The 27191-nt window shown below is 32.4% G+C and overlaps 1 protein-coding gene across 7 annotated transcripts in view; it reads left to right on the top strand.

The window, feature by feature from the left end:
* Positions 1 to 11310, top strand: part of LOC143223495 (mitogen-activated protein kinase kinase kinase 7-like) — a 91647-nt gene extending 80337 nt beyond the window's left edge. For all 7 annotated transcript variants that reach the window (XM_076451551.1, XM_076451555.1, XM_076451556.1 and 4 more), the window contains 4 exons: positions 1116 to 1189; positions 2919 to 3034; positions 8442 to 8526; positions 8863 to 11310. In XM_076451551.1, the coding sequence (XP_076307666.1) occupies positions 1116 to 1189; positions 2919 to 3034; positions 8442 to 8526; positions 8863 to 8979 (392 nt within the window). In that variant the 3' untranslated portion in view covers positions 8980 to 11310. The remainder of the gene's footprint in view (positions 1 to 1115; positions 1190 to 2918; positions 3035 to 8441; positions 8527 to 8862) is intronic.
* The last annotated feature ends 15881 nt before the right edge of the window (positions 11311 to 27191 follow it).

Raw genomic sequence — 27191 nt, 5'->3', positions numbered from 1 at the left:
TATTTATTATTTGTATTGTATTAACCATCCAGCTGTTCTTGGTTAACATTATGAAAGTTCCATTGATGTTGTGCATGTGCACTCATGTAATCGTATCCATTAATATAAAACTGGCCTCTAGTATTTATAAAGTGACCAGTCTTGGCTGTGCTTTAGTGGACTAGTATTTTGTAAAATTCAGTCATATTTTAATTATTATACATTACATGTGTGTATAGATTATTACTACTTACAAATAAGTTCTCAGACTTATTTTTCTTAAAACATAGAAGAGTAAATAAGTAAGTATAGCAAACAGTTATATCTTCTAATTACAATGATCTTTGTACTTGTTTGCTGTTTGCCAAAGGTTGCTAAGCCTTCTCAAATTTTATACGTGAAGGATGTGAAACAAAATTAATTTTTTTTTAGGTTTTATATGTATACATTTGAAATATCATAAATAATTGTATATCAATACAATAGAAATCCACTATAATTTATCAGGTTTAGTAACTGAGCTCCATATTGTTTTTTAAAAAAATGTAATTTTAAGAAGACTAAAGACACAACCTACCTGCATGAAATTTTGGTTCAAAAGAATGAGATGGGTTCCTGTCAAGTGGCTGATAAGTCCACTAGGAGGGCATTCTGATCTTTCAGTTGGTTATTCACATGTCATATATTGAAGTAATTGTTTATTGTAAATACCTTTATCATCCTGATGGCAATATGATTACTGAACAACATACTGTTATCATTTCATTGATAAAGTGATCTCTGAATAAGGATTGTAGCAATTTATAATTTTGGAAATGACATGATAAGATGCCAAAATTGTAATGAAAAAAACTGAATACAAGGTAATAATTATGGATCATTAACTATTAGTTTTAAAGATTTATCTAATAATAATAACAACTACTTTATCAGTCTATTGGAAATGCCTGTTTTAAAAGTGGTGTACTTTCCTCTGTAGTATTTTCACTTCAGTAAAATTGTAATGGGAATAAAAATCAAGATAATATTTGTAGACATTTTTCAATGCATCACAGAAAGTGCTTGTAAATCTTATTAAATGTAATAATTTAGTAAAATGTGATATTTTATCACCCTTTTGGCATTCTTTTTTATAGAAGGAAATCTTCAGAGGGAAAATTCAACATCACAAGACTTAAATGCATACTTGCTTTTGGAACCTAAGCTACAGGTAAACACTGTTATATGAAAAAAAATTATTTCTATTCTGCTATTTTTTATTCACGTGATTTGTTTCTGTTATTGCCCTATAAACTGATCATTAGATCAATATACGCTTTCATTTTTAAATAAATTACTTATACTTCCCGTTTTCACTCCAAGATGAATAATTTTTAGAAAGCACACTGCTTTTTATAATGGATTTTAACCAGCACTCAAGTTGTGAAAAGTTAACAAAGGGAACTCCTGAAACCTTGCATGTTCCCACAATCAGACATTTGACAGTCAGTGTTTCAATGTTTTTCCTTCTGTTCAGATTGCAGTGATTTCTTTTATATTCTGTTAACAAGGAAGATAATGTTCCTTTTTATTGCCCTTCAGTTTGAGTACTAATTTTAACCCTGTAATTGTTACTGATTCTGTTGACATAAATTTTATATACCTGTCTTGATTTGACCACTGACTGATTGTCCTATTCATACACATTTTCATTCTTGATTTCTACCTTGAGTAGTTATCCCAATGTAAATAGATTTTACTCTTTCTGTGATGTTTCTTTGACTATAAACCGTTTTGTTTAAACTATGATATAGAGTGGTTCTTACTTTCATATCTCCCAGTGCTCAGTAGTTCCATTAGTATAATTTTTTTAACATTTATTCTGTATCAAGTGTTTTTATGAATCTTATCTATTTTTTAAACATGGTTTTGGAGTATTCCTCAAAGTAGAATGCTAGCTTTTTCACAATTTGATGCTGAAATTCAAGGCATGGGAAATTAAGTTTAACTTACTGACTCATAATAACAGTATTTTTTGTTTGTTTTTGGAATAAAAATTGTGATCTAATTTCTCCCCTGATACTAGTCATTTCTATGATACAAATTTATATTTCTTTTCAACTTGAGCTGAGCAACAGTATGATTTTGAATCTTGGTTTATTTTTCTTTGCATCTGATGCTGTGTTTTTATGTTAAGTATAGCTTTTCTAGCCTTTAATTATGGTGGCTTAGCGTGATCTTGAAGTATTTATTTGAGTTAAAATAACTGATTATCTTATTAACAGTTTGATGCATTTATTTTTCCCAATTCTAAAGTGTTATCTTAAAACTGTAAAAAAAAATTATGTTCATGCTTTAAGATTTATTTGTTAACATAAGATAAAATAGTGATATTATTTAATTATGTAAACCATAACTTGTCCCTAATGCCAGCAACATATATGTTTCAAATAAAAATTTATGTTGAACTAAATATTTTCTGTTTGTCTAATAGAAATAATAATTTAATTACCTTTCCTTTTTTTTAATTGTTAAGGTTTATTATCTTATTTTAAAAGTTTTTTTTAAAGGTTGATTCATAAAAAGTGTCTGCAGACAGTAAAGGGTGATATAGAGGTGGGACACTGTGGGCTTGAGCACCCACATCTTGCTCTCCTAATTTCTAATCTTCTTATGTGAGACTATCAAATTGGAAGTTAAGACTGATAAATGGTGTATCTCCACCTGAATGTGGGTCCTATTTCTGCAGCCACTTCCAAAACCTAGGATGCATTTTATTATCCCACGTTGTAGCTTGTACCGTAGGATCTTTTAAAAATGTGCAGCATATTTTGTTTAAGTTTAATGTGTTTTCTTTATGGCTTAAAAATTTGATTATAATATATACATATATATATATAATACACATTTTGTTACAAAAAATTAGCTTGATATTCTTTTACACATTATTGGTTCTTTAGCCACTTCCACCTGCCCACTCTTGCTGGGAGTCTGTTGCTATATTTGAGGAGCATCGCAAGATGGCTCAAGAGTATCTCCAAGTCCAGACAGAAATAAAATTCTTAACAGAAAGAAGGTTTGCTCTGTTATTGTTTATATAACTAGTTTTCATTTTGTGTATTTGAATTATATTCTAGATCTAAATATTTTTTATCTAAGTTGTCTGGTTAGAAATAATTTGTTATTCTAAAGTGTTTACAGATGCACAACTTTTTAAGAGCATAGAGTTCTAAAATGTATATGAAAAACTTGAAAAAGGCATTAAAAACACTGCACAACAATTTTTTTGAAAAGTTTTTGCTGATTGTGACAGGTACCTGGTGGGTATGCACAAATATAGTTTTGGTTTTGCTTCATCATGTAGGAACTTTGAGAAATAGACAGTTAACTGTTTACCAGCAATAACATATTTAATTGCGTTGATGTTTTTAATACGCTATTAAGTTAACATAATTAAAAGTGTTTTGCTCCTGATTTTCATTTGTATTCAATGTCCTGTGCATCACGTTGCAGTGTCCAACAGTAGTAAGCAAGCATTGATGGATTCCAGTTGCCCTGATATCATTTTTCCATTGTAGCAATGTCCTGATTAAACTGAAGATTTTGATAAAATGGTACGTGATGGGCAAATTTGGATGTGATTTTCATGATCAGCAGCCAAAAATCTATAAGGAACACCCACCAGTGTTCAAGAAGCTAAAACTGTGTTGTGCAGTGAAATTGGAAAAATTATTGCTTGAGATGAAATTTAGCAAAAATATATGACCCTGTTAACACATTATCTTAAAGGAAAAAATATATATATTTACAATTAACCTAAGCATTTTGTCTCTAATTTATTACCCAATATCACATCCTCCAGAAGTCCTTCTCTCGGTAAAACTCTATGTTCCCTTTTTTTTTATATTTGGGTCACCCCAGGTTACTTGTCTTCTTTCTGTATTTCACATTTACTGTTTAGGTATCATTGACCATTATCTATTTAATTTACTGTTGCACCTTTTACATAATACTGTCTAGTAGCTACTTAAATGGTTGTTCTAATTTATTTACTTGCATTGTTATTTCTGCTGTCTAGAATTGATTTAAGTTGTTGTTATTCTGTTCAGGATCTATACATGGTGCTGTTCTGCTGTCTTGCATTTACTAATATTGTTCATCTCTCAAAGATTTACTGTTGTTTTTCTACTTTTTAGGATGTACTTATGTTGTTGTTTTGTCCAAGATTTACTTAAGTTGCTGCACAACTGTCCAAGATTTACTTAAGTTGCTGCACAACTGTCCAAGAGTTACTTAAGTTACTGCACAACTGCCCAGGATTTACTTAAGTTGCTCTACAACCTTGATATCACTGGCTTGTAGATATTTAGGCTACCATTGTACTGTTTACATACCACTGGTCAAAAACTACTTATGTGCTTCTCAAGATGTCTAGGATATCATTAAATTGTTGTTTTACTGTCATGATATCAGTGACTATTAGCTATTATGGTTGATATTGTATCTGCAGATAACACTCACCATCTGTTAGAAAGGATTTTCATAATGTAAGAACAATGCTCCAGATCTTATGCTGTCCTTGGGAATGTAAAATATCCATTGTCACTTGTGCTCACTCTCATGGCCTATTCACTATGGCTAACATCACAGTTTATCAAGATCAGTCTTGCATAACACCTGTTGTAAAACTTTGCATAAAATTCTCAACCATATGTGGATATTAGCTAGCACAGATAGCCTAGCTGCTTTCTGCCAAAAAAACACTAAATCAACCAAGCTTGCAACACCGCATTTAAGCATTCCAAATGGACAAAAGTCTACACATACACTTAGTCAGGTGACTTCACAGATATGTCTGAAAATGGTTTAGTGTGAATATTGGCAACTTCTTTAACATTTGAATAAGTTCCTCAGTGAACTAAAACGTGTGACTTGAGACTGTATCTTGACATCCATATTACACAGTACAGAAATTTCACATAACTAGCACATAAACCTGAGAACAACAAAATGCTAAATTTCACAAAATTTAAAAGTTTTTATCATATACACTATTATACAGCAGCACCTTTTTTGCATTTCCAGTTACCACATCAGAAATGATTTGCATCCATACATTTCTTTGATAGTAATGAGACTTTACCTTTGCTTTATTGTGCACTTTGTAAAGTTTAAGTTTCTCTTTGTATGAGGAACTTGGGTTACCACAAACATTTTTAAATTTCTGATAATAAATAACCAGTCTTTGTAGTATCCATTAGAATACATTGAAGCTTCTTTCAGTGTTACAACAAATTTAATGAACTTTCAAAATAATGTGCTCTTAACATTTCCTTTCTACAAATACCTTTTCTAAGAAAAGGTGTCAAGATTTTCTTCCACAGATGTACCTATGGTTAACAGTGTATGTCTAGGTGTCACTGTCTAGTAGCTATTATGGTTAACACTATATCCATAGTTATCACTGTCTAGTAGCTATTATGGTTAACACTATATCCATAGTTATCACTGTCTAGTAGCTATTATGGTTAACACTATATCCATAGTTACACTGTCTAGTAGCTATTATGGTTGACACTATATCCATAGTTATCACTGTCTAGTAGCTATTATGGTTAACACTATATCCATAGGTATCACTGTCTAGTAGCTATTATGGTTGACACTATATCCATAGTTATCACTGTCTAGTAGCTATTATGGTTAACACTATATCCATAGGCATCACTGTCTAGTAGCTATTGTGGTTGACTCTCTATCTATAGGTATCACTGTCTAGTAGCTATTATGGTTAACACTATATCCATAGTTATCACTGTCTAGTAGCTATTATGGTTGACACTATATCCATAGTTATCACTGTCTAGTAGCTATTATGGTTGACACTATATCCATAGTTATCACTGTCTAGTAGCTATTATGGTTGACACTATATCCATAGTTATCACTGTCTAGTAGCTATTATGGTTGACTCTATATCCATAGGTATCACTGTCTAGAAGCTATTATGGTTGACACTATATCCATAGGTATCATGGTCTAGTGGTTAGTATGATTAACACTGTATACCTATGTATCTTTGATTAGTAACTGTTATGGTTAGTACTTAATATCAAGGTATTGTTATTGAGTAGGTGTTATGGTTGGTATTCTATCTGTATATACCACTGTCCAGTTGCTGTTATGGGTGGTACTATATCCTTAGGTACTACTATTCAGTAGCTCTTATGATTCATTTCTGTGGGTACTTTTGTTCAATACTTATTATGGATCATATTGTATCCCGAGTTCTCACCATCTAGTAGTTGTTATGCTTGACTGCATATCTAACTATCACTTTTTATTAACTGATATGAACGATATTATAGCTGTCTCGCAGTGGGAAAGCTTTATGTTTACTGATGTACAACACCAAAATCAAGGGTTTATTTCCCTATGGTGCACATATCAGATAGCTTAATGTGACTTTGCTCTGTAAAAATCAAACAGATGATATTGTATACATGTATCAATGTCCAGTACCTATTAACATCGGTATTGTACCTGACACAGCAATGTCTGCAGACTTATACAGTGGAGCGCCGTTAAACCGCGGTATTTGGGGGGTCAGCCTGCTTAACCGTGGCTTAAGTGGTCTGCGACTTAAATCTTTGTGACTGAAAAGCCGAAGTCGCCAACAGCTCCGCCGAGGAGCCTCATCCGGGCCATTGCGTGATCATTATAATATTAATGTATAGACTATTCAGATACAATTGACAAGTGCCATTTTAACACAAATGACCAATGCATTGCGATGGTTCGCTTTTCCCTGTAAAATTTCGTCTTCCCGTGTAACATGCAGGCCGCCATGTCAATATGATATGCTCACTATTAATTCAGAAACTGAAGTGATTTCTATTGGGTTTGTGGCCAATATTTATACAATTCCATAAAAATATCGGATTATCAAATTAAAAATAATACTTTAATTATTGATCACTTTTTTCACGGATTTACCATGGATTAACTTTAATGTATGGAGAGGTGGGATTCGGTAACAATGGCAGCCTCCATAAAGCTGACACAGAGAGCGGATAAGGTAGATTAATGGTCGATTTCTATTGTAATATATTTTATTTATTTCCCAAATTAAAGCAAATCCTTTTTAAATATCCCCTTGAAGTTATAAAGACAAGGAGAGTGTGAGAAACTTTAAAAAGCCAGGTAGTAAATTTAATACATAAAAAATTTTGGGACAAGACTTGCTACAGCGGCTTAAGCGATTTCACGGTTTACTGGTCCGCGGCTTAATGGCACTCCACTGTACTGCTAGAAACTGAATTTTGATACCCGTAGTGGACAGAACACAGATAGCCCATTGTCTAGCTTTACACTTAACAATAAACAAAAGAAGAAATGTTGATAGTCTGTTTCTAAGTATTGCTCTCCTGTTCAATTATACAGTCAATGTTATATCTTTAGATGCCACAGAGCTCTTATGGATGATAATGTATATCTGCTTACTAGTTTGTGTTGTACATTTTCTATTTCAGAATATGACTTTACTGTTGAACCAGTTGTTGAGTTTTGATGCCATAGAACATGTTTCTATCCCAGTGCTTTTATTTTTTACTTTGCATTATTCAGTGAAATGCAAAAATGTTTATTTATTACATTTTGTTTTTAATATCTTTGTGTTATAATTAATTAGAGATTTTTGTGTAGTTAAAATAATTTATTTTTGAGGTAAGCAACCAGCAACTTACTTCTGAAAGTGAACTTTTTTTATAGATAATGAAATATGAATGTAAAATAGAGTTGTTTGACATACATTCTTAGATGAAAACAAAAAATAAGTCTTGTTGTCTTCAGTGAGGATCATAAAGTTTTTTCCACGTTCTGAGATGAAAAATGTTTTTATATTTTGAACATCTTCATTGTTATAGTTGTTAATAGAATAAGTTCTGTGTTTTTAGGTATTAAGCAGTTATTTGTAATATTCAAAAAATACTTTTTTACATGTATAGACAGAGGTTCAAAACACTTATAAACATTTATGGCAGAACTTGTAGCAATTCTTTAGCTCAGTACATATTGTATATATTTAATTAAAAGAACTTAATTCCATCTAGAATTGGGGTTGGCTACTCGTATATTTTACATCAGTGAAGAATTTTGACACGTGGGTGGCTGGCACTGACAGCAACGCTAAAGGGTGAACATGTATGGTGATAATTATTTGAACCTGCAACCTGCAGATTGCAAGTCAAGTGCCCTAACCACTAAGCCACACCATATTTTATTAATAATTTCTGTACATTTTAAAAACTAATTATTGTTAGGTGTGTTAGTAATCAATATTTTCACAAATTTTGGTGAAGTATATTAATACAATTTAACTACTAAATAATTCCTCTGATGTTCTTATTTCCTCATTAGATTCTGAAGATCTAAAAATGATTAAGTTGTTTTTCAGGATAAATCAGATTCTTCTTGTATTTCAGAGAAGAACTGAGCAAAGCTTTACAGGAAGATCAACAAAAAACAAGCAGTTTCATGGAAGAGTATCTGCAGTTAAGAAGTGAAGTGGTAAGAATGTAGTCGCTTTAGTTTATAGTTATGATTCAACAGTTATGTCAACAGAAACTATTTCTAATACAGCATCTTTTCATGAACGAAGATGGAATATCTTTGACTGAAACTTATAATGTGAGAAAGAATTTTTCTGATATTGTTCACAAATGTATTGTAAAATTGTTACAATTAGTAAGAACTGTAAGCTGGTGAAGCAAAGATACTAACGGACTTGATATGAAATCGCTTTAGAAAACAACGTTTCATTTTACCACATCAATGGTTATTTAAAATAAAGTCCACAATAAAAAAAATTTGGTTTTGCTGATTAAACGTTATTTTGTGTTCCAGGAGAGCCTCTGTCAGTTACGACAAAACTTAAAGGTACAACTAGAACTTATCATCAAGCAACGACAAAAACGAAAAGGGCCTAACAACAGTAGTAGTGAAGACTGGGTTGTGGTGTAGTCTTTGTTTCTTCTATTTATTTGTTATAATTTTAACGGTGCTCAGCATTGAGCTTTTATTACTGGAACTCTTGTGATCAAGTAAAAATATGTTTGGTTGATGACGAAGTTTTTCAGTTGATCAAGGAAAGCAACTCGTTTAGTTGGTCTCAAAAATAACGTTTACTGCCTTCAAGAAAACATCAGCACGATGTACTTTATTGTTAATCTGAAAAAAAAATTGTTGTAATAAGAGAGAACAATAACATTGTTGTCAGTTTGTTAATTATCATTACTTGCATGTTGTTGTTAATGTTGTTACCATAACTAATACAAGTGAATGTCAGGTCTCATAGCCCTCACTTAAATATGAAGCTTTTTCTGTAGCTGTTTCTTATGTAAGTTTGCAAATTAGTTAAGAGTTTTCTTAATCTGTTAGTCAGCTAAAATTATCCAAGTACCAAACTTGCTCATGACAGTGATCAGAAGTTTCCATGCTTTCTTTCCAATTTTACATTAAGTAAGAAAATGTTTTCATATTTTGAAAAGCATATCACAACATTAATAATAGAACATAGAAACAAAACGAGAATTTTTGTATTTCAGTCAGAAGCCAGATTATTGCAGACCAAAAGTAACCATTGGAATATTGATTCCTAACATATTTAACTGGAAATTTATTGCTTGGCATTTTGTCTTTTATAATGTGAAGCTGTGATATTGAAACTGCTTTAGTCATTATTAAGTGCAAAAAATACAGATTTGTAGTTTTTTTTACATAATTTTATGTCAAACATGATATAGCAAAATTACTTGCTTCATATCACCAACACTAAATCTCTAAGTGTGCTATAAAATTGTCAGAAAATTGTTTTTCCCATGTTTGTGGGAAGGTTTTGTCAGTATCAAGCTGTGTCTACTTGTTGTTGCTTGTTCTGTTACTGAAAAATAAATTTAAACTACTTTTATTGGACTTTATCTGTGTAGGTGCATTGATGGCCAGGTTAATTTTTAATTTCACTCTGAATGCATAGTTTACTCTGACTGGAATATTTTTCTTTAAGTTTGTATATATGTCTATTATATCTGTTTTTTTAACAGCACTTTTATTTTATGCCTAGGACCATGCTTATATTGTGGCTTCTACTTAAAGTTTGGTATTTGTGCAAAGTACAATACTTAAAGTATTTTAAGATTAAGTAAAGAATGTAACTCATGGACCATTGTAAGCTTTATAACCCTTTCCTCTTTGGTATCTTGCATTTTCTTATGAGGTTAAATGAAATTACTAAAGTTATAAAAATTACCCAGCCTCCTCAAATCACGTGCAGAATAAAATTAAAATGTTTAAATTTAGATCTTTTAATGTATATTTTAAAAACATCTGTTTTATATAGCAAAACAAAAATTGTCTCCTAACCCTAATTTTGATCCCACTCCTGAGTTCATATTTGGGGAGCAGAAATATATAAAACTTCCAACTTTTGCAGATAAAAGTACTCGACATACAAAACAAAAATGCAAGTCTGTACATATTTGTTGCTAATATATATATGTGATCTAGCTTGAATAATTTAAAAAAAAATTTTTTTTAAATTGATCATATCAATAATTGTAAGTTTTAACTAATTGCATTTTTCTTTTTGCAACTTCCAAGCTGATAAAGCTAAAATAATTTTAAATATTTTGTCCAAGTGATGACATTATTTGTTTCTCACAATCTACTTGCTGTATAGCATCTTTTATTTATGTGTATTATAAATTTATAAATTTCTACACAATATGTCAGAAGGTTATTGATTTTCTTCTATAAATGATCTAGGATAGTGCTCTATCCTGTTTGCTAATTTTTTTGGTGTAATTGCTTTACAAAGTGTGCTACTTATGATTTAAAACTGTAGTGTTATGATGTACTTACCTGGCTTAAGCTGAACATAATATCTAATGATAATATATAGGTAAATGTTATTGAGATGACTGCTGTACTTGTACTTATCTTAACAGTCTAAGATATTTTACTGCAAAATGTCTGTCAACGAAATGGACTAGTAATGAATTTTGTCATTAGGATTTTGATTATATTATTGGTAATAAACATGATAAACCTGGCTTTCAATCAATGAGTTTATGTGTTCCATGACAACTTGACATAAAGATGTGTGTCACATAGTTTTATAATATCATAACTTTATATTTGAACAAAAAAATTTTACTTAGGTTCAGAAATCTTCCATAGTTTTATATTCTGTATTTGAAACATCTGTGTTTCTGATAGTTCTCTTTATGAATTGTTAATTTTTATCACTGCAAATGCAGGTGTAGCCTATATAATAAAACTATACTGGAAAGGGTTGAAGAATTTGTTATTAAAGAGTCTTAAGTTCTCTTCCCCCCTCCCAACATTTTCAGTTAAAATAAAATAAATACTGTTTCACAGCATAAGCTGTTATGTAGGTGGAAGTCTGTTTTAGTCAATAATTGTATTTTGATCTGGTAATTTGGCTTAGATGTGAATGATTTTATGCTGGGAAGAGATGTTATTTACTCGCCTGTCACCAGTACTTCAAATATCAAAGTATATATGATTCAGCAAAAAAAGCTTTTATGGTTGAAAGTTTCAAAGTTTGAATTTTTACCAGGTAGAAGCTTTTAAGTCTGACAGCAAGAAAAAACAAATGTTGTCTGTGAAAACTAGAATCTTTATTAAATTTTACTTGTTTTATTAATTTGAGTCTTGTGTTATTGTACATTTTCTGGTTATCCATATGTGTTAAGATTAAATTTTTCCAGATTTGTTACTGTGTGAAACTGGACTGTTTTAGTTTTTAGCCATAATATTAATTTTGTTTTAAGTTTTAGCATATTGGTTTTTCAAAACCAAGTGTAAACATGATAATAGTAAATTAAAGTATGTGTGATTTTTTATCTCAGTCTTACCTAAGGCATAACCATCTTCTAGCTTAATGCCAAAGGGACTTCCCTCACAAAATATGAAATTATGCTTAATTTATGGGGTTCTTTCATCCTAAAATATTGATTTTTACTTAGTTTTACTTCTTCTTGTAACTTTTTTTCCCCTGCAGATCCTAAACTAATGCATTCCTTACTAAGTATGTTTAGCTTTATGAAAGAAATCTATGTCTTAAACAGTAGTTTTTGTTTTTTTTTGTCTAAGTTAAGGTTTTGGTTGTTGTACATAATATCACTTCTTATTTTTAACAGTGTTCTTTCTGAATCTGAAAGAAATCTATGTCTTAATCAATAGTTCTTTCATCTGTTTAAATTAAGACTTTGGTTTTAATGCTTAATGTTTCTCCTTCATTTGGTATTTTCTTTTGAAAGCTGTAACCAATCCACATCTTCATGGGTACACCTTTTGTTTGTTTGTTTTTTTTTTTTTAATCTGTTTTATAATTTCTTTAAATGCTTTGCCCTCATTGGTAAAACATTTACGCTTACATTCTCCGTGTACTTTTATGATGTTTGACTTTTGACATTTAATTTTGTCATTAGTTTTACAATTAAGACTTTTTCAGTTAGTATTAGTATCCAAGAATTAACTTTTCAAGACTTGTGGTTAATGTATTTATAATTACAACTTTTAGAATAAAAGACATTTCAAGAAAACATTTATTTGTTTTAAGTAAGATGTCTGGTTTTATTTTTAGTAAAAAATAAGGAACTTCTACAATAATACTACTGTGAAATATACTAATGTAGATTACAAGGTAATCATAAATGCATGAATAGCCTTTGTCAAGGTGAGGGAAAAGGAGAATTGTATACACACACATGCACAAATATGTGTACACTTTTTTTTTAAATTGGAGTCTGTTAATCAACATGACATAACTTGTTACATTCTGTAATGACCACAATTATTAACTGTTTACTCTGTTTCCTCAAATTTCTAAAAAAGCTTAAATAAAATTCTATTAATAAAATATTATCAGATTTCTTGAAAACTGGTTGCATTTTTATTATTTGAGTAACTTTATTAATTATGATAAACATTTCTCAAAAAACCAAACACATCACTTTAACTAAATTTGATGTAAGGTACGTCATTTTCAATTTGGTTATTCATGTGTTTGTTCTATATATTTATATTTAGTCATGGCATTAATTTAAAAAGTTGGAGATATATTTGGTCTGCCCCCCTCAAACATGGAGTTGGTTGTTCTAAAGATGAAAATAATTTTTTTTTTATGATAGGAAGTGATTTATCCCCTTTACTTAGCCCCTTAAAATTGACATTTTTGAGTGGTTTAGGGCCCTTGTTGATTGTATTGTCATGTACTTAACTAAATATGTTTATTTACCATTAAAACAAGTTTTAATTCTGTAAATATCCATACAGTTGATTATTAAATATATTTCATTGTCATATACTTTAAATAATAAATAAAATATATATTATTATTTTAATAAGATACTATACTGCAGAGCCTAAAGGCCAGTTACAGTAAGCAACCACTAATGTTTCTAATGTAATGTTGTAGGTTGTTGCATTTTATAAAAATATATACTTATTTTTAAAATAGTTTAAAATAGAAATGTAAAATGTTGGAATATCTTATTGAGTGATGATCTGATATTAAGATAAATTTAGAAATTAATACAAGAGTTGCTGTACTGTTAATATTAGTTTTAGCTTGTCTGTATGGCATAAATAGTTTTAGTTTTCACAGAATCATATGACATTGGTGTTGCACATAGAAGTTGGTGATGGTAAATCTCTCTTTCTATTTGCAGGCAATTAACCAGTCATTAACATGGCTCAAACATTAAATAAACCACAGTTTGCAGCACTGTCAAGAACCCACATAACACTTAGAAATAACAAATCAGTTGGTGTTAAAGATGAATGCTGTGTCACTCTGTCGTTTATGTGATATGTCTTTCTTCACAAGTATGAAAATGTTACCAATCAGCTTGCCTATATAGTGCAGTACTTCTATAGTTGTATTTTCTCAAAATAATGTATTGTGTTGTAGCTTTGATTGACCTGCATCTTGTGGAACCAAAATCAACCAGCACTAAGTATTCTAAGGTTTTACTTGCATATCAACAGCTGTATTTGGATTTGACAACAGTAGGTTTTGGAAAACTACTAAATGTCAATGGAACCTGCTTTCAATTTTGTGTCAGCAGCACAAGGTATGATGAAGGGGGTGTCTTCAACTTTAAGGGCTACAATCAAGATGTACTACACCATCTCTCCAAGATGCCAAGTGACAAGTTAGACAATACTTCAGTACATTTTATAGATGGTGGAAGAAGCATTAACTTCACAGCTTAAAACTTTTGAGAAGAGGTGCCTCATAGTTAGCTGCTACTGCTTCATCATAGGTAAAGTTTATGTTCTGTAATCTGATATCAAAAAGAATTAGTCTGGGACTGTTAGAGTCTCTAACACCCTATAGAATTAATGTTTGTCAGGAATTATAAACAGCAAGAGCTGAACATGCAAAAGTTACAGAACAAGGAGATTGACAGCCTTACTATTGACAACTGGGAGAACAAAGATCTGGTATGGGAGGACCTTTTACTTCCCCAGCAGAGGTTAATGAGTACAGAGAAGTAGTGTGGACAACAATAAAATGGAGAAAAAATGTATTTAGAAGTCTTATATTCATTATACATCCCTTCTCTATACCTAAAGCGAATGACATCTTCAGGCTTATAAGGAATTATAAAAGAATTTCCACCATCAAATACACAGTGAATCTTAAAAACCTATTTTACAAATGTTATTTCAAAAGTAGAGGTATCCTTCAAGAGGTTCAACAATGCCATTGATGCTATGTCATCTTAACTAACTAAAACCACATTACGTATAAAACTGTAAAACATTGTAATTTTTGTACATGCTTCAATACCTTTTCTTTCAATGTCATGACTTAGAACACACACTGGATATTGTTCAGATGTTAATTATGAGAAAATTTCTTCTTTGTGTTTATCGAAAATCATTTTGATCTTAAGATGCGTTTTACTTTCATTTTATGAAAAACTAATGTTAGGGGTACCTCACTTCAAGAGGAAGGAACAAGGTGTTTGCACCTGTTAGATAATTTTTTTTTTATCAATGATGACTGCAACTTTTTGGTAGGTTCCCATTGGATTTTAAACTTAACTCCACCCCCTATTTATATTAAATTTAAAACTGGAACAAAAGATTCTCATTAAAACATTACAAACAAAACAAGTTTTTGTTTTAAGCTTTAAATTTGGAGTTATTTTGATAAAATTTGTAAAACAATGTGCAGGAATTTCTGGAATTGTAATAATATCTTCGATATTGTTTTCCTCCATTGTATTTGGGCTGGTTTTATTTCTTGTAATAAGCATAGAAACTATGAATTATGGCCAGGTGGTTAAGGCACTCGACTCATAATCCGAGGGTCGCAGGTTCGAATCCACATCACACCCAACATGCTCGCTCTTTCAGCTGTGGGGGCGTTATAAAGTGCATGGTCAATCCCACTATTCGTTGGTAAAAGAGTAACCCAAGAGTTGGCGGTGAGTGGTGATGACTAGCTGCCTTCCCTCTAGTCTTACACTGCTAAATTAGGGACGGCTAGCGCAGATGGCCCTCGTGCAACTTAACGCGAAATTCGAAAACAATGAATTACTGGATTCACGTGACAAAACAGCTTACACTAACCTGAAAAAAGCAAATATTTAAAGACCACCTACAAAACACACAATGAACTAGACGTGAACCGATACTTTTATAATAAAGTCAATAACTTCATTGAACATAACAAAACCAAAATTACCAGTAAACACATTAATAAAACCAGAGAAAACAATAGACTGGAGCACTCATCAACTAATAAAAGATATAACAGTAGCGGAAGTACTAACAGCTATCAAAAACACAAAAAACAAAGCTCTTGGAGAAGATGTTATACAAGCTATCCTTCTATAACATGGTATTCAGAAATTATATGAACACCTAACAGTCTTATTTAACTTATTATTAGCCGGATATATCCCAGTTTCTTGGAAGGAAGCAGTAATATTAATGTTCCAGAAAGAAGGAAAGCCAGCAAAGAAACCAAACAATTACCGCCCAATTAGCCTAACCAGTTGTATCGGCAAAATTTTAGAAAGAATAATTAGTAATCGACTATCTATATATTTAGAAGTAAAATAAAAAGTACCTAAAATTCAAAACGGATTTAGAAAATACAGCCAACCTAATCAGATGAACAGAAACAATTACAGATAGCTTTAACAAAAACGAATGCACTGTAGCTTGCTTTCGCGACATTGAGAAAGCATTTGACACAGTGTGGCGTAACGGATGACGCCACTGGTTATCAGAAATGGATTTATCCCAGGGAATTATTCGCTGGCTAGTTAACTTTATGGAGAATATAACGTGTAAGGTAGACGTGAATGGGGCCCATTCAGGATTCTTTTCACCTGAGGCAGGAGTTCCACAGGGAGGGGTAGTTAGCCCTACCTATTTATAATGTATGTGAGTAATATTCCACTGTCGGACCTAAATTTAGGTTTTGCATCACAATTTGCTGACGATGTAGCGGTTTGGAAAAGTGCCCCCACTCCTTCAACAGCAGCAACAATCCTCCAACCAGTCCTGAATAATTTAGAAGAATACTATATATGTGAAAACGGCTCGTTTGGATTGAGAAAATTTTTTAACGTGGAGGAACAAACAACGTTTCGACCTTCTTCGGTCATCGTCAGGTTCGCTCCTCTACGTAAAATATTTTGTGAACCCAAACGAACCATTTTTACATATATATTTTTCTCTACAAGTGGGTTTTCTCGACATCACTGATTAGAAGAATACTGCCAGAAATATAAAATAAAAATAAATATTCTGAAAAACCAAGTAATATTATTCAGCAGATTAAATAAACTGAAAAAAGATCCACCAAAGTTATACATGAACCGATAACTTTTACAGGCTACTACTTCTGCTAAATTTTTAGGATTAACTTATGATACCAAATTAACGTGGATACAGCAAACAAACAATATTCTGATTAGAATCTGGAAAAGAGCAAATGATGAAAGAAGTCTTTTCAGGTAAAAATCAAGGTGCATCACCTGATAATATAATAAAAATGTACAAAACATTCATTAGACCTGTAATAGAATACGCATTTCCTTCCTGGATAAACATAGCACAAAAACAATTATATAAACTACAAAACATACAAAATTCATGCACAGGTATACAAACATAGAGACAACATCTGTAAGACTCTTGCATAATGTACTAAATTATTTTAATAAGAACTGGCATAAAATGACTTAATGTGTTATCTCGACAGATATCACGTACATGATGAACATAGTCCTAAGTACCTCTCTACTATAAATATATATTTAAGAAATATAAATCAAGCTGGCCACCATGCATTAGACGTTTAAAACTAGTTTTCTTTCTTTTTTGTGTTTTATTTTTCCCTTTCTCTTTATTATTATTTTATTTTGCCGATAAATATATATGGAAAAAGGAAATATGTATGTACACACACACACACGAATAAAAGTAAAAATATAAAAAAATTAAAAAATAGAATAAAATAAAAAAGGAAAAATAATAAATGGATAAAGGATAAAAAAAAAGGGCAAGCCAAGACAGTACATGAACATTACCCTGAAAAGGGCTGGAGTACTGTGGGATACTCTGGCCAAAAAGCACTGCTACAACAACAAATTCTTAATAGTAGCCGACATGGAAAGCTAGGGATGGAGGAAGATGTCTTGTGCACCTGACCCTTCTAAGTATTTAGAAATTAAACATACCCAAATACCCACAACGAAGAAGCGAAGTGTAGCTGGATTCACAGGCCAGGCACACAAACCACTAAACTTGCTAGGCCTTAATGTGATATTCATTCGTAACAATGTCAAATTATTGATAATAAAAAGCAAGACGAGTACTTACAATTTTTCAAAAATTGAATTTAAAGAAGTCAGTGAAGTTATTCGTAAGTATATTAATTTGCTGATGCGGTATTGACATATATATATTGTACAGATAAGACTCTGCCAACTTTGCTCAATGGGATGGTTTAATTTTTGCCCATTTGTCCTGGCAAAATTGTTTCAGTTTTGACAATTTCATTGGGGAACACTGATGGAATGCAATCTTCATGTCTCACCATTTATTTTTCCCCCGGCTCGACATGCTCAGGTGGTTAAAGTATTCAACTCCTACTCTGAGGATTGCGGGTTCGAATCCTTGTCACACCAAACATGCTCGCTCTTTTATACATGGAAGCATTATAATGTGACGATCAATCCGACTATACGTTGGTAAAAGAGTAGCCCGAGAGTTGGCGGTTGGTGATGATGACTAGCTGTCTTCCCTGAAGCCTTACACTGTAAAACTAGGAACGGCTAGCGCAGATAGCCTTCGTGTAGCTTTGCGCGAAATTCAAAACAAATCAAACCATTTCTCTCTCCCCCATCCTCAGTAACACAGCTGTATGTCTGCGGACTTGCACCATTAGAAACCGGGTTGTGATACCCGTGTGGTGGGTAGAGCAGATTGTATTTTTGTGATCAACTTAAAACAAAGAAACAAACAAATTTTTCCCCACTGATGAGAAACATTCCCATTACGTGATACTGCTATCACCATGCTTGGCAGGTGTGATGGTGTTGAGCGGGCGATGGTTGTGTTTTGCTTGCTCTAGACGTAATGCTTTTAATTTAGATAAAAAAAAAACTCAATTTGCGTCTTGTCTAACAAAAATAAAGTCTGCCACATGTCTGAAGTATCATTTACATGCTTTGTTGCAAGCTCTGTACCAGATTTCAGATGGTTCTTTTCAGTAACGGCTTCTTTCTTACCACTTCCCCATCAGGCCAGCTTTGTGTAGGGACTGATATATCGTCGATGTATGAACACTGAATATCGTCTCATACGTGGAATTTTACACATTTTTCAAAATCACTGTTGGCTTCATCGTGGCATCTTACTTTAAAATGGCGGTGTGATCTCGGTAGTGATTGGGTGGTCTGAAGAACATTCCACTTTGTTAACGATGGACTTTTGCCGTACTCGAAAAAATAATTAGCAACTTTGAAATTTTCTTGTGACCTTTTTCTGATCTATGTTTCTTTACCACTTTATCCCTGACTTGTTTAGAAAGTTTCTTGATCTTCACAATGTGAGTTGTGGCTTGAACAGATGATGCTTTTATTCTGATGTCCTCGCGTAGCTTTGCGCATAATTCAAAAAACAAACAAAGTAGAATGTGCTTCAGACCACTTAATAACTACAGAGATCATACAGCCATTTTAAACTAAGATGCCACTATGAAGCTAACAGTGAATTTGAAAGATGTGCAAAATTCCATTTATGAGACGACATTTAGTGTTCATACATCGACAATATCCCGGTTCTTACACAAACTGGCCTGATGGGCAAGTGGCAAGAAAGAAGCTGTTACTGAAAATAACCATTTGAAATCTAGTACTGAGTTTGTAGCAAAGCATGTAAATGATGTTGAAAACATATCGCGGGTTTTGCTTTTTTTCTTTGGTCAGGCAAGACACAAATTGAGTCTTTTTTTTTATTTAAACTAAAAGCATTACGTCTAGAGCAAGCACAACACAGCACATCGTCCTTTCAACACCATCCCAACTGTCAAGCATGGTGGCAGCAGAATGTAATGAAGGGGATGCAGGAACTGAAAAGTTTGTCAGGATTGAGAGAAATATTTGTTTGGTCAAGTTAATCATAAAGATATACAATAGACTATCTGTTCTCTGCCCACCACTCAGGTATCACAACCCGGTTTCTAGTGGTGTAAGTCCCCAGACTTACCTCTGTGCTACTGAGAGGTGTATGAAATAAATGATGCAATGTACAGAAAAATTCTAGAATAAAAACCTGCTTGAGTCAGCAAAGAATCTCAAACTAGGTCAAACATTTACATTTCAGGACAATGACCTGAAGCACAAGATAAAAGCCACACTGGAGCGGTTTCAAAAGAAGAATGTGAATGTTCTGGATAATTCAGTAAAAATTTTGACTTTAATCCAATAGAAGATGTTTGGTGAGACTTAAATATTGCTTTCCATCAATATTTCCCAACGAAACTGTCAAAACATCTTGTATTGCAAAGCTGACAGAGGATTATCCAGAAATGCTCACACCAGTAATTGTTGTTGATGGTTCTTCCACTAAGTACTAACTGAAGGGACTTAATACTTATGCAAACATCAAATTTCAGTTTATATATATATTCAATGTAGGTGCTGCTCACATTATACCTCCTTCCTAATTTAGCAGTGTAAAATTAGAGGGAAGGCAGCTAGCCATCACCACACACCGTCAACTTTTCAGCTACTCTTTCACCAACGAATATTGGAATTGATCGTCACATTATAACGCCCCCACAGCTGAAAAGGCGAGCATGTTTGATTCGACGGGGATTTAAACTCGCGACCCTTCGATAATAAGTCGAGCTCCCTAACCACCTGGCCATGCTAGAAAGTCTTACTATTGATAATGTTACTTGAGGCGGTCAGTGTTACAAAGGACAATATTTCTATTGTTTTGTAGGATTTTAATGCACCTTGTCTTTCTATTTTACAAGTAAAACATTATAAAACTATGTTCATAACTTTCTGTAGGAAAATTAACAGATTATGTTTCTTGCTGATTGTAAAGTATTTGCATCTAGGCTAAAAGCTTGATGAACCCTGATTGTCAAAAATGATTATATACAACTTTACATAAGTACCACTTACCATTTTTTTCTGTTATATGTTTGCCATCAAACGATTTTGAGACCAAATAACCAGTTTCACACACACAAATAGTGTGGGCTATTTCAACATATTACCGAAGCATATCAGCTGAAAGGAAGTTTAGATAGCTTTGGCCCATGTATTTGCCTTAGACTAAAGCATTTAAATTCACAGAAAAACCAGAAGTTATATTTCTGTATCTTTCAAAATTTCACTGTGTGCACAATATATTATTTAACCTTATTAGTCTTCTAAAGTATAAAACACGTATTTTTCAAATAAACATATCCAAAAACAGTTGACAATCATGACTGTAAAAGGGTTTTTAGTAATAAATCAAGTGGTTATTATTCAACTATTTCAAAATAGATATTTCCTTGCCAAGAATTTGAAATTGTTGCAGTTGCATGAATTATCTTTTCACTTAAGAATTATATAAATGACATTGTGAAATTAGTTTGTGTCATTTTGAGTTTCAATTTTATGTTAGATTATTGCAGAAAAGCTTGTCTGTTAATTCTGTATAATAATTGGAATAAAAAGATCCAAGAAGCTACAGTAGGTGGACAACACTTCATATGAGAAAATGTAACTAAAATAATAAAAGTTCAGGTATTTACGAAAGCCGGAGTTAAAAGTAAGATTTGAGATCATATTTGAACAGGTCTCGTCGAATGCGTTCTAAAAACATATAGTTTTACACATTTTTCTGTTATGAAATAAAATATATAACAAGTTAACAACATTTTCGGGGAAGGGGACATGTTTTTTGTCCCTCGCATTTCACTCATGCATGGATATCATTGAACTGATTTCTGGATTCCAGTAATTTGGTCAATGTGAATCTCCCCAAGATTTGACAGACATCACTCGCTATCCACCTGACAGAATATTGTGATACCAACACCATCTTGCTTTATTTGCTTAAAATTGTTTTTATTTCATAGATTCATTTTTACCAGCTTAATGATTTCCTATGCAGTGTTAAAAACAACTTTATTATAATAACAGCTTGCTAAAGATGTTCTAACAGGCAAGGTTTGCTCCCCGCTAGTACAGAGATAAGTTTACGGATTTACAACGCTAAAATCAGGGGTTCGATTCATCTCGGTGGGCTCAGCAGATATCCTGATGTGGCTTTGATATAAGAAAAACACACACACACAGGCAAGCTTTAACACATGGCCAAAACAATAAGTAGAAATTGCCCTCCTCCCTACTTTATTAACCTGTACTGCCATACCATCGAAGCCTTTTCATCATAACAATGACTTCGGAACAGATGTATCATTCCTGCAAAATACATATCCAAGTGTTTGTAGTATTGTCTCTGATAACATATGAGATATTATATAAAATTTCAAAAATGCTTCTTGGGCTCGAAAAGTGACGTCGACATATCTAACAGTGTCAATTGTTTCATCAATTATGATTCAGAGTTTACCACATGATTTTTAATATCTTAGATGGATGACGTCACAAATAATCTGATGAACCCTGACTTTTAGCAGTTAATTTCGAATACGGCCCGGCATGGCCAGGTGGGGTAAGGCGTTTGACTCGTAATTTGATGGTCGCAGGATCGAATTCACATCGCACCAAACATGCTCGCCCTTTCAGCCGTGGGGGCGTTATAATGTGACGGTCAGTCCAAGTATTCATTGGTAAAAGAGTAGCCAAAGAGTTGGCGATGGGTGGTGATAACTAGCTGCCTTCCCTCTTGTCTTACACGGCTAAATTAGAGACGGCTAGCGCAGATAGCTCTTGTGTAGCTTTGAGCGAAATTCAAACAAACAAACATCTCGAATATCAGGTCTTGTATGCTTTTCGTGTTTTTTTTCTTCTTGTACAGTTCCTAAAACACTGGGTCCCTATTGCTACATATTATAATTTATTTCTGACAGGTATCCGATTTATTATGTTACGTACGTTACACATTACTATTTCAAATAACGAGTAATTTGAATTTGAATTTAGTATTTAATTAAATATTCATATGCATTAAATTTCTGTTACTTTTCAACAATATTGATACACACAGTTTTCCTTCTTAATACAAATATATTTTAATATACAAGTAATTATACAATTTATAATAACTGCTATTACAAATAATGATTTATATAGAAATGTTTTACAAAGTTACAAACAATATTGAGGCTTCTATTTGGTCTGGAACTGAATATTTCATCGACAGTTTACGATGAACAGATTAATTTCGAGTTTGTATCGGTACAGTTCACTTAACGAGGAATTAGCTAGCTCTTCACTAATCACACCAAAGTTATATAATGTCTTCGTAGAAATATTAACGTTCGATGGTATTCCTCTGAAGTTAAACGGCTTGTGAATTTCGAAATCTATAAATATCCTGGTCAAATATCTGTAGTTTTCCGATTAATAAGCGTTAATCACAGTTACAGCTTCCGAGGTTGAGAGTATACCAGTTGTAGCAAACTAAGATAAAATACTTTCTCTTCGCGTATTGCGATGACTATCTTTTATAAGCTTGAGAGGAGAATTGCTAGAAACTTTAGCTAAAATAACAATGCTGGCGATCACTATTATTTTACGTATTCACGTAATACATTGTTGATCCTTGCACTCAAGAACCTTCTACAAATTTAATGAATAGGCGGTAATTTTGCAATATAAATTTAACATTATACCTTTAATGCGTTTTTAAATATATATTTAACTGAAAAAAACATCGATATTAAAATAAATATGCAACAGTTAATCCGTCATAGTATTGTTTGTTTCTTAATTTCGCGCAAAGCTACAAGAGGGCTATCTACGCTAACCGTTCCTAATTTAGCAGTGTAAGACTAGAGAGAAAACAGTTAATCATCACCATCCACCGCCAACTTTTGGGCTACTCTTTTTTACCAATTAATAGTGGGATTAACCGTCATATTATAACGCCATCACGGCTGAAAAAACGAGCACATTTGGTGTGACGAGGATTCATATCGCTAGGAAACCGGGTTTTGATACCCGTTGTAGGTAGAGTACAGCTAGCCAATTGTGTGGCTTAGTGCTTAATTCCAATAAATAATATCAATTTTCTTTTTATTATATGTATCTCCCCCCAACTAGAAGCATAAAATTGCTATTCAGGCTATAAATAAAGAGCACTAAGCAGTGGGGTAGGTAACCTATTTTTTCAATAGCTTTTCTATCTAAACAAGTAACTTGTGTATAAATACAACTGCTCATACACATTGCTAGGAATACAGAATAGAATACGAGTTGAATAATTATGTAGTTTGTAAGTTATTGACTTGTCGTATCTATTGTTGCTAAATTGTAATCTCTCCTCTTATTGATTGTTCTCTGTAAGTTTCATTGTCTTTGTAACTCTGAATTGTTAATAAACAATGTTTCTGGTCTTATGTTTTTTCTCGGCCTTAAAGTTTCTATTCACTTCAACATGAGTAAGATGAAACATTTCTGGTCTGGCTTATCGGCTTCTCTTCTCGCTTGTTCTCGGGAACCCAGTAAAGGAAATAAAGAACACGAAAAACATAGTAATGTCTCCTGAGTTTTATTTATTGCACAATCCAAAGAAGAAGCGAAGAGAAACTTCAATTAAATTCTGACTACATACCAGGATTTGATTTGATTGGATGTTTAGCCGCAATTTTCTGTAACGAGAACAGATGTTTACACGTTCCTCCTGGAGGGATGTTGGTCCGTCTGTTAACTGTCAAACAAATTGTACATTTTGATAGACTGAAGCACATTTGGGGAAAAACTTCTTGATTAAGGGCACAATGACTTGTCATTAGAGGCAGGAAGACTTTGAAACTGCATCTTTTTGATTATCCAAAAACAGTAACCATTAAACAATGACACCCTTGAAAAGTACGATAAAAAATAAAAATACATTCAATAAGATGACCTGTTTTCACCCTTAGGCCTTAAATCCTTTTCTTTTACATATGAAAAATTAATTGCATTTTATTTGAAGGTCTTATTTAAATGTTAACGCAATCTTGTTTCTCCAAATATGTGAGAAGTGGCGCCACGAGTGGTTGATTAAAATGACTTTCAAAAAAAAAATTACAGAAACAGTTTAACGATTGCATACGTTTATTGGAAAAGTGGCTGATGAAACTGGAATTCTATATGACCACACACCTATCTAGTTTTAACTAGATAACACACCTTTAACTATTGTTACCATATGTATGACTGGATTCAGAGGTTTATATCACTACGGTCGATAGCGCTCATACCTAATCGTTAATACCTTACCACCAAAAAGTACAGCCAAGTAAATATTCAATGGTTAGATTATCTACAAAAGACCAGTGAAGTAAATATACCACATGTTCATAACTGTGAAGAGAAACAAATCTTGAATTATAGACTAGAATGTTTCTGCATGGAATAAAATATGATACACGAGTTTTGCGGGTGCCACTAACATGGCTGCAATAAATGTTATGACATTGACACAAAGAATGTTGTTCTAAATGGACCCATGTGGTTTATTTGAAATCGTATATTTGATAAATGTAAACTATGGAAAACTTTAGGATAAGAGGTCATAACAATATTGGGGATAATGTTAAAGAAAATGAAGTCTAATTATACATATTTAATGAATTTCTTTAGGGACGAGGCAGTACTTTCATGCCTTGATCTACCAGGTGCCTTTTATGGAGGGAGAGACAACGTGACAAGAGCTTTATGAAATATTTAATTCAACAGAAAACAATTTTAAGATCAACAAATCGATATAAGATATGACGAATACACGGGACGATATACACTCGTTGCCTTTGATCTTACAGCCCATCTATCTTCCTCAGATTTTTATTTTAACTTGGTGTAACATGGAAATTTTGAAAAACTAAATGCAAAACAAATAAGAGGCAAATAAATGTTTTAGATATGTAATAGCATAGAAGGAGTTATAAGGATAAGTTTAATCGTTATTATTGTAATACTAGACGTAAAGATAACTTAGAGTACTGGTGGGAATGGACGATTTTTATATAATGAAAATATTCGAAACACGACTAACCCTAGATGATTTTGATATGGAGGTTGTTTTGAAGTAGAAGGTTTTTGGCTATTTATTAGGGATGGAGTATTAAAGAGGTAGGAGAAGAGTGACTGTATATGCACAATGTAGGTTACATCCTGTTGTAATTGAAAATACTAAAGATAATAGTATGAAGATTAAATCCATTACGGTCTGTATCAGTGGATAAAAAGAGAAAAGCTATTTAGTGGGAATTTCTTACAGATCACCAAATGATGCTGATGTAATAATTGAGAATCTCTACAATGCGATTACGATTTAAATTGTTAATGAAGTAATAATTTTGGACAATTCTAATTTTAGGCATATATATTGGGAACTGCTAGGGTCAAACCATGACGACAAATGTTTTGGAATCTTTTCAGGATTACTTTATTTACCAAATAGTCAAGGAACCTATCAGAAACAATGCTATTTTACATTTATTGTTAATTTCAAATATGGAAATGATCAAGAGTGTTGGAGCTAGAGAACATCTCGATGCAAATGATAATTGGTTTATTAGGTTTAATGTTTTGGTACAAATGGAGATAAATGATAAAGATATTTTGGTTACAAGTTTCAAAAAATGTTTTGAGAGGATGCAACAAGAATTATCTGTTGTTAATTGGTCATGTAAGTTATGTGGCGACACTGCTCAAATGTGGAATATTTTTAAAGATAATTTTTCAATATTCATGTTAAATATATTCCTCAGAGAAAGAAAGGGGTAGCGGGGAGGGTAAAAAAAAAGAACAAGTTGGCTCAGAAAGGGTTTAAGAGATAAACTCGAAGAAAAGCATAATCAATTGACTTGTATGACAAGAGTTTCACAGGATTATAGAAGATTTAAAAAATCGTGAAACACGAAATTAGAACATCGGAAAGGATGTATGATAAAATACTGGTTGGAAATTTAAAAATTAACAGTAAAGATTTCTTTACGTACATAAAGAGTAAACAAAATGTAAGAATGCTGTTAGTTCGGGCCCTTCAAGGGTGATATAGAAAGCTTAGTATATCGTGATTATGAGATGGCTGAGTTACTAAAATTTGTTTTTCTTCGATTTTTATTTACGAATATTTAAGCAGTATTCTACGTTTTGAACAATTGATTAATGTAAACGAGTTTGAAGTATTTTACTGAATTAATTTTGAACTGGTTAAGAAAAATATTAGAAGATTAAAGAAATGATAAGACTCCTAAGTCAGATAACATTTCCCTAATGGTTTTGAGGGAGGTTAAAGATTATGATAGGTGGGACATTTACTACTATTTTTATCAGTTCTTAAACAGTTGTCAAAAACCAGAGGATTGGAAGTTAGCTAAGGTATATTCTCTTTTCAAGAGAGGTAACACAAATTGTCTCAGTGAATGTAGACCCATTAGTTTTACATCAGTTGTGGGAAAATATTTGTAAATTATATAAAAAGAGAAAATAAAC

Source organism: Tachypleus tridentatus, chromosome 8, assembly GCF_004210375.1.
Source record: "Tachypleus tridentatus isolate NWPU-2018 chromosome 8, ASM421037v1, whole genome shotgun sequence".
Taxonomy (NCBI): Eukaryota; Metazoa; Arthropoda; class Merostomata; order Xiphosura; family Limulidae; genus Tachypleus; species Tachypleus tridentatus.
The sequence above is the reverse complement of the archived record's forward strand: the minus strand, read 5'-3'. Positions and strand labels throughout refer to the sequence as shown.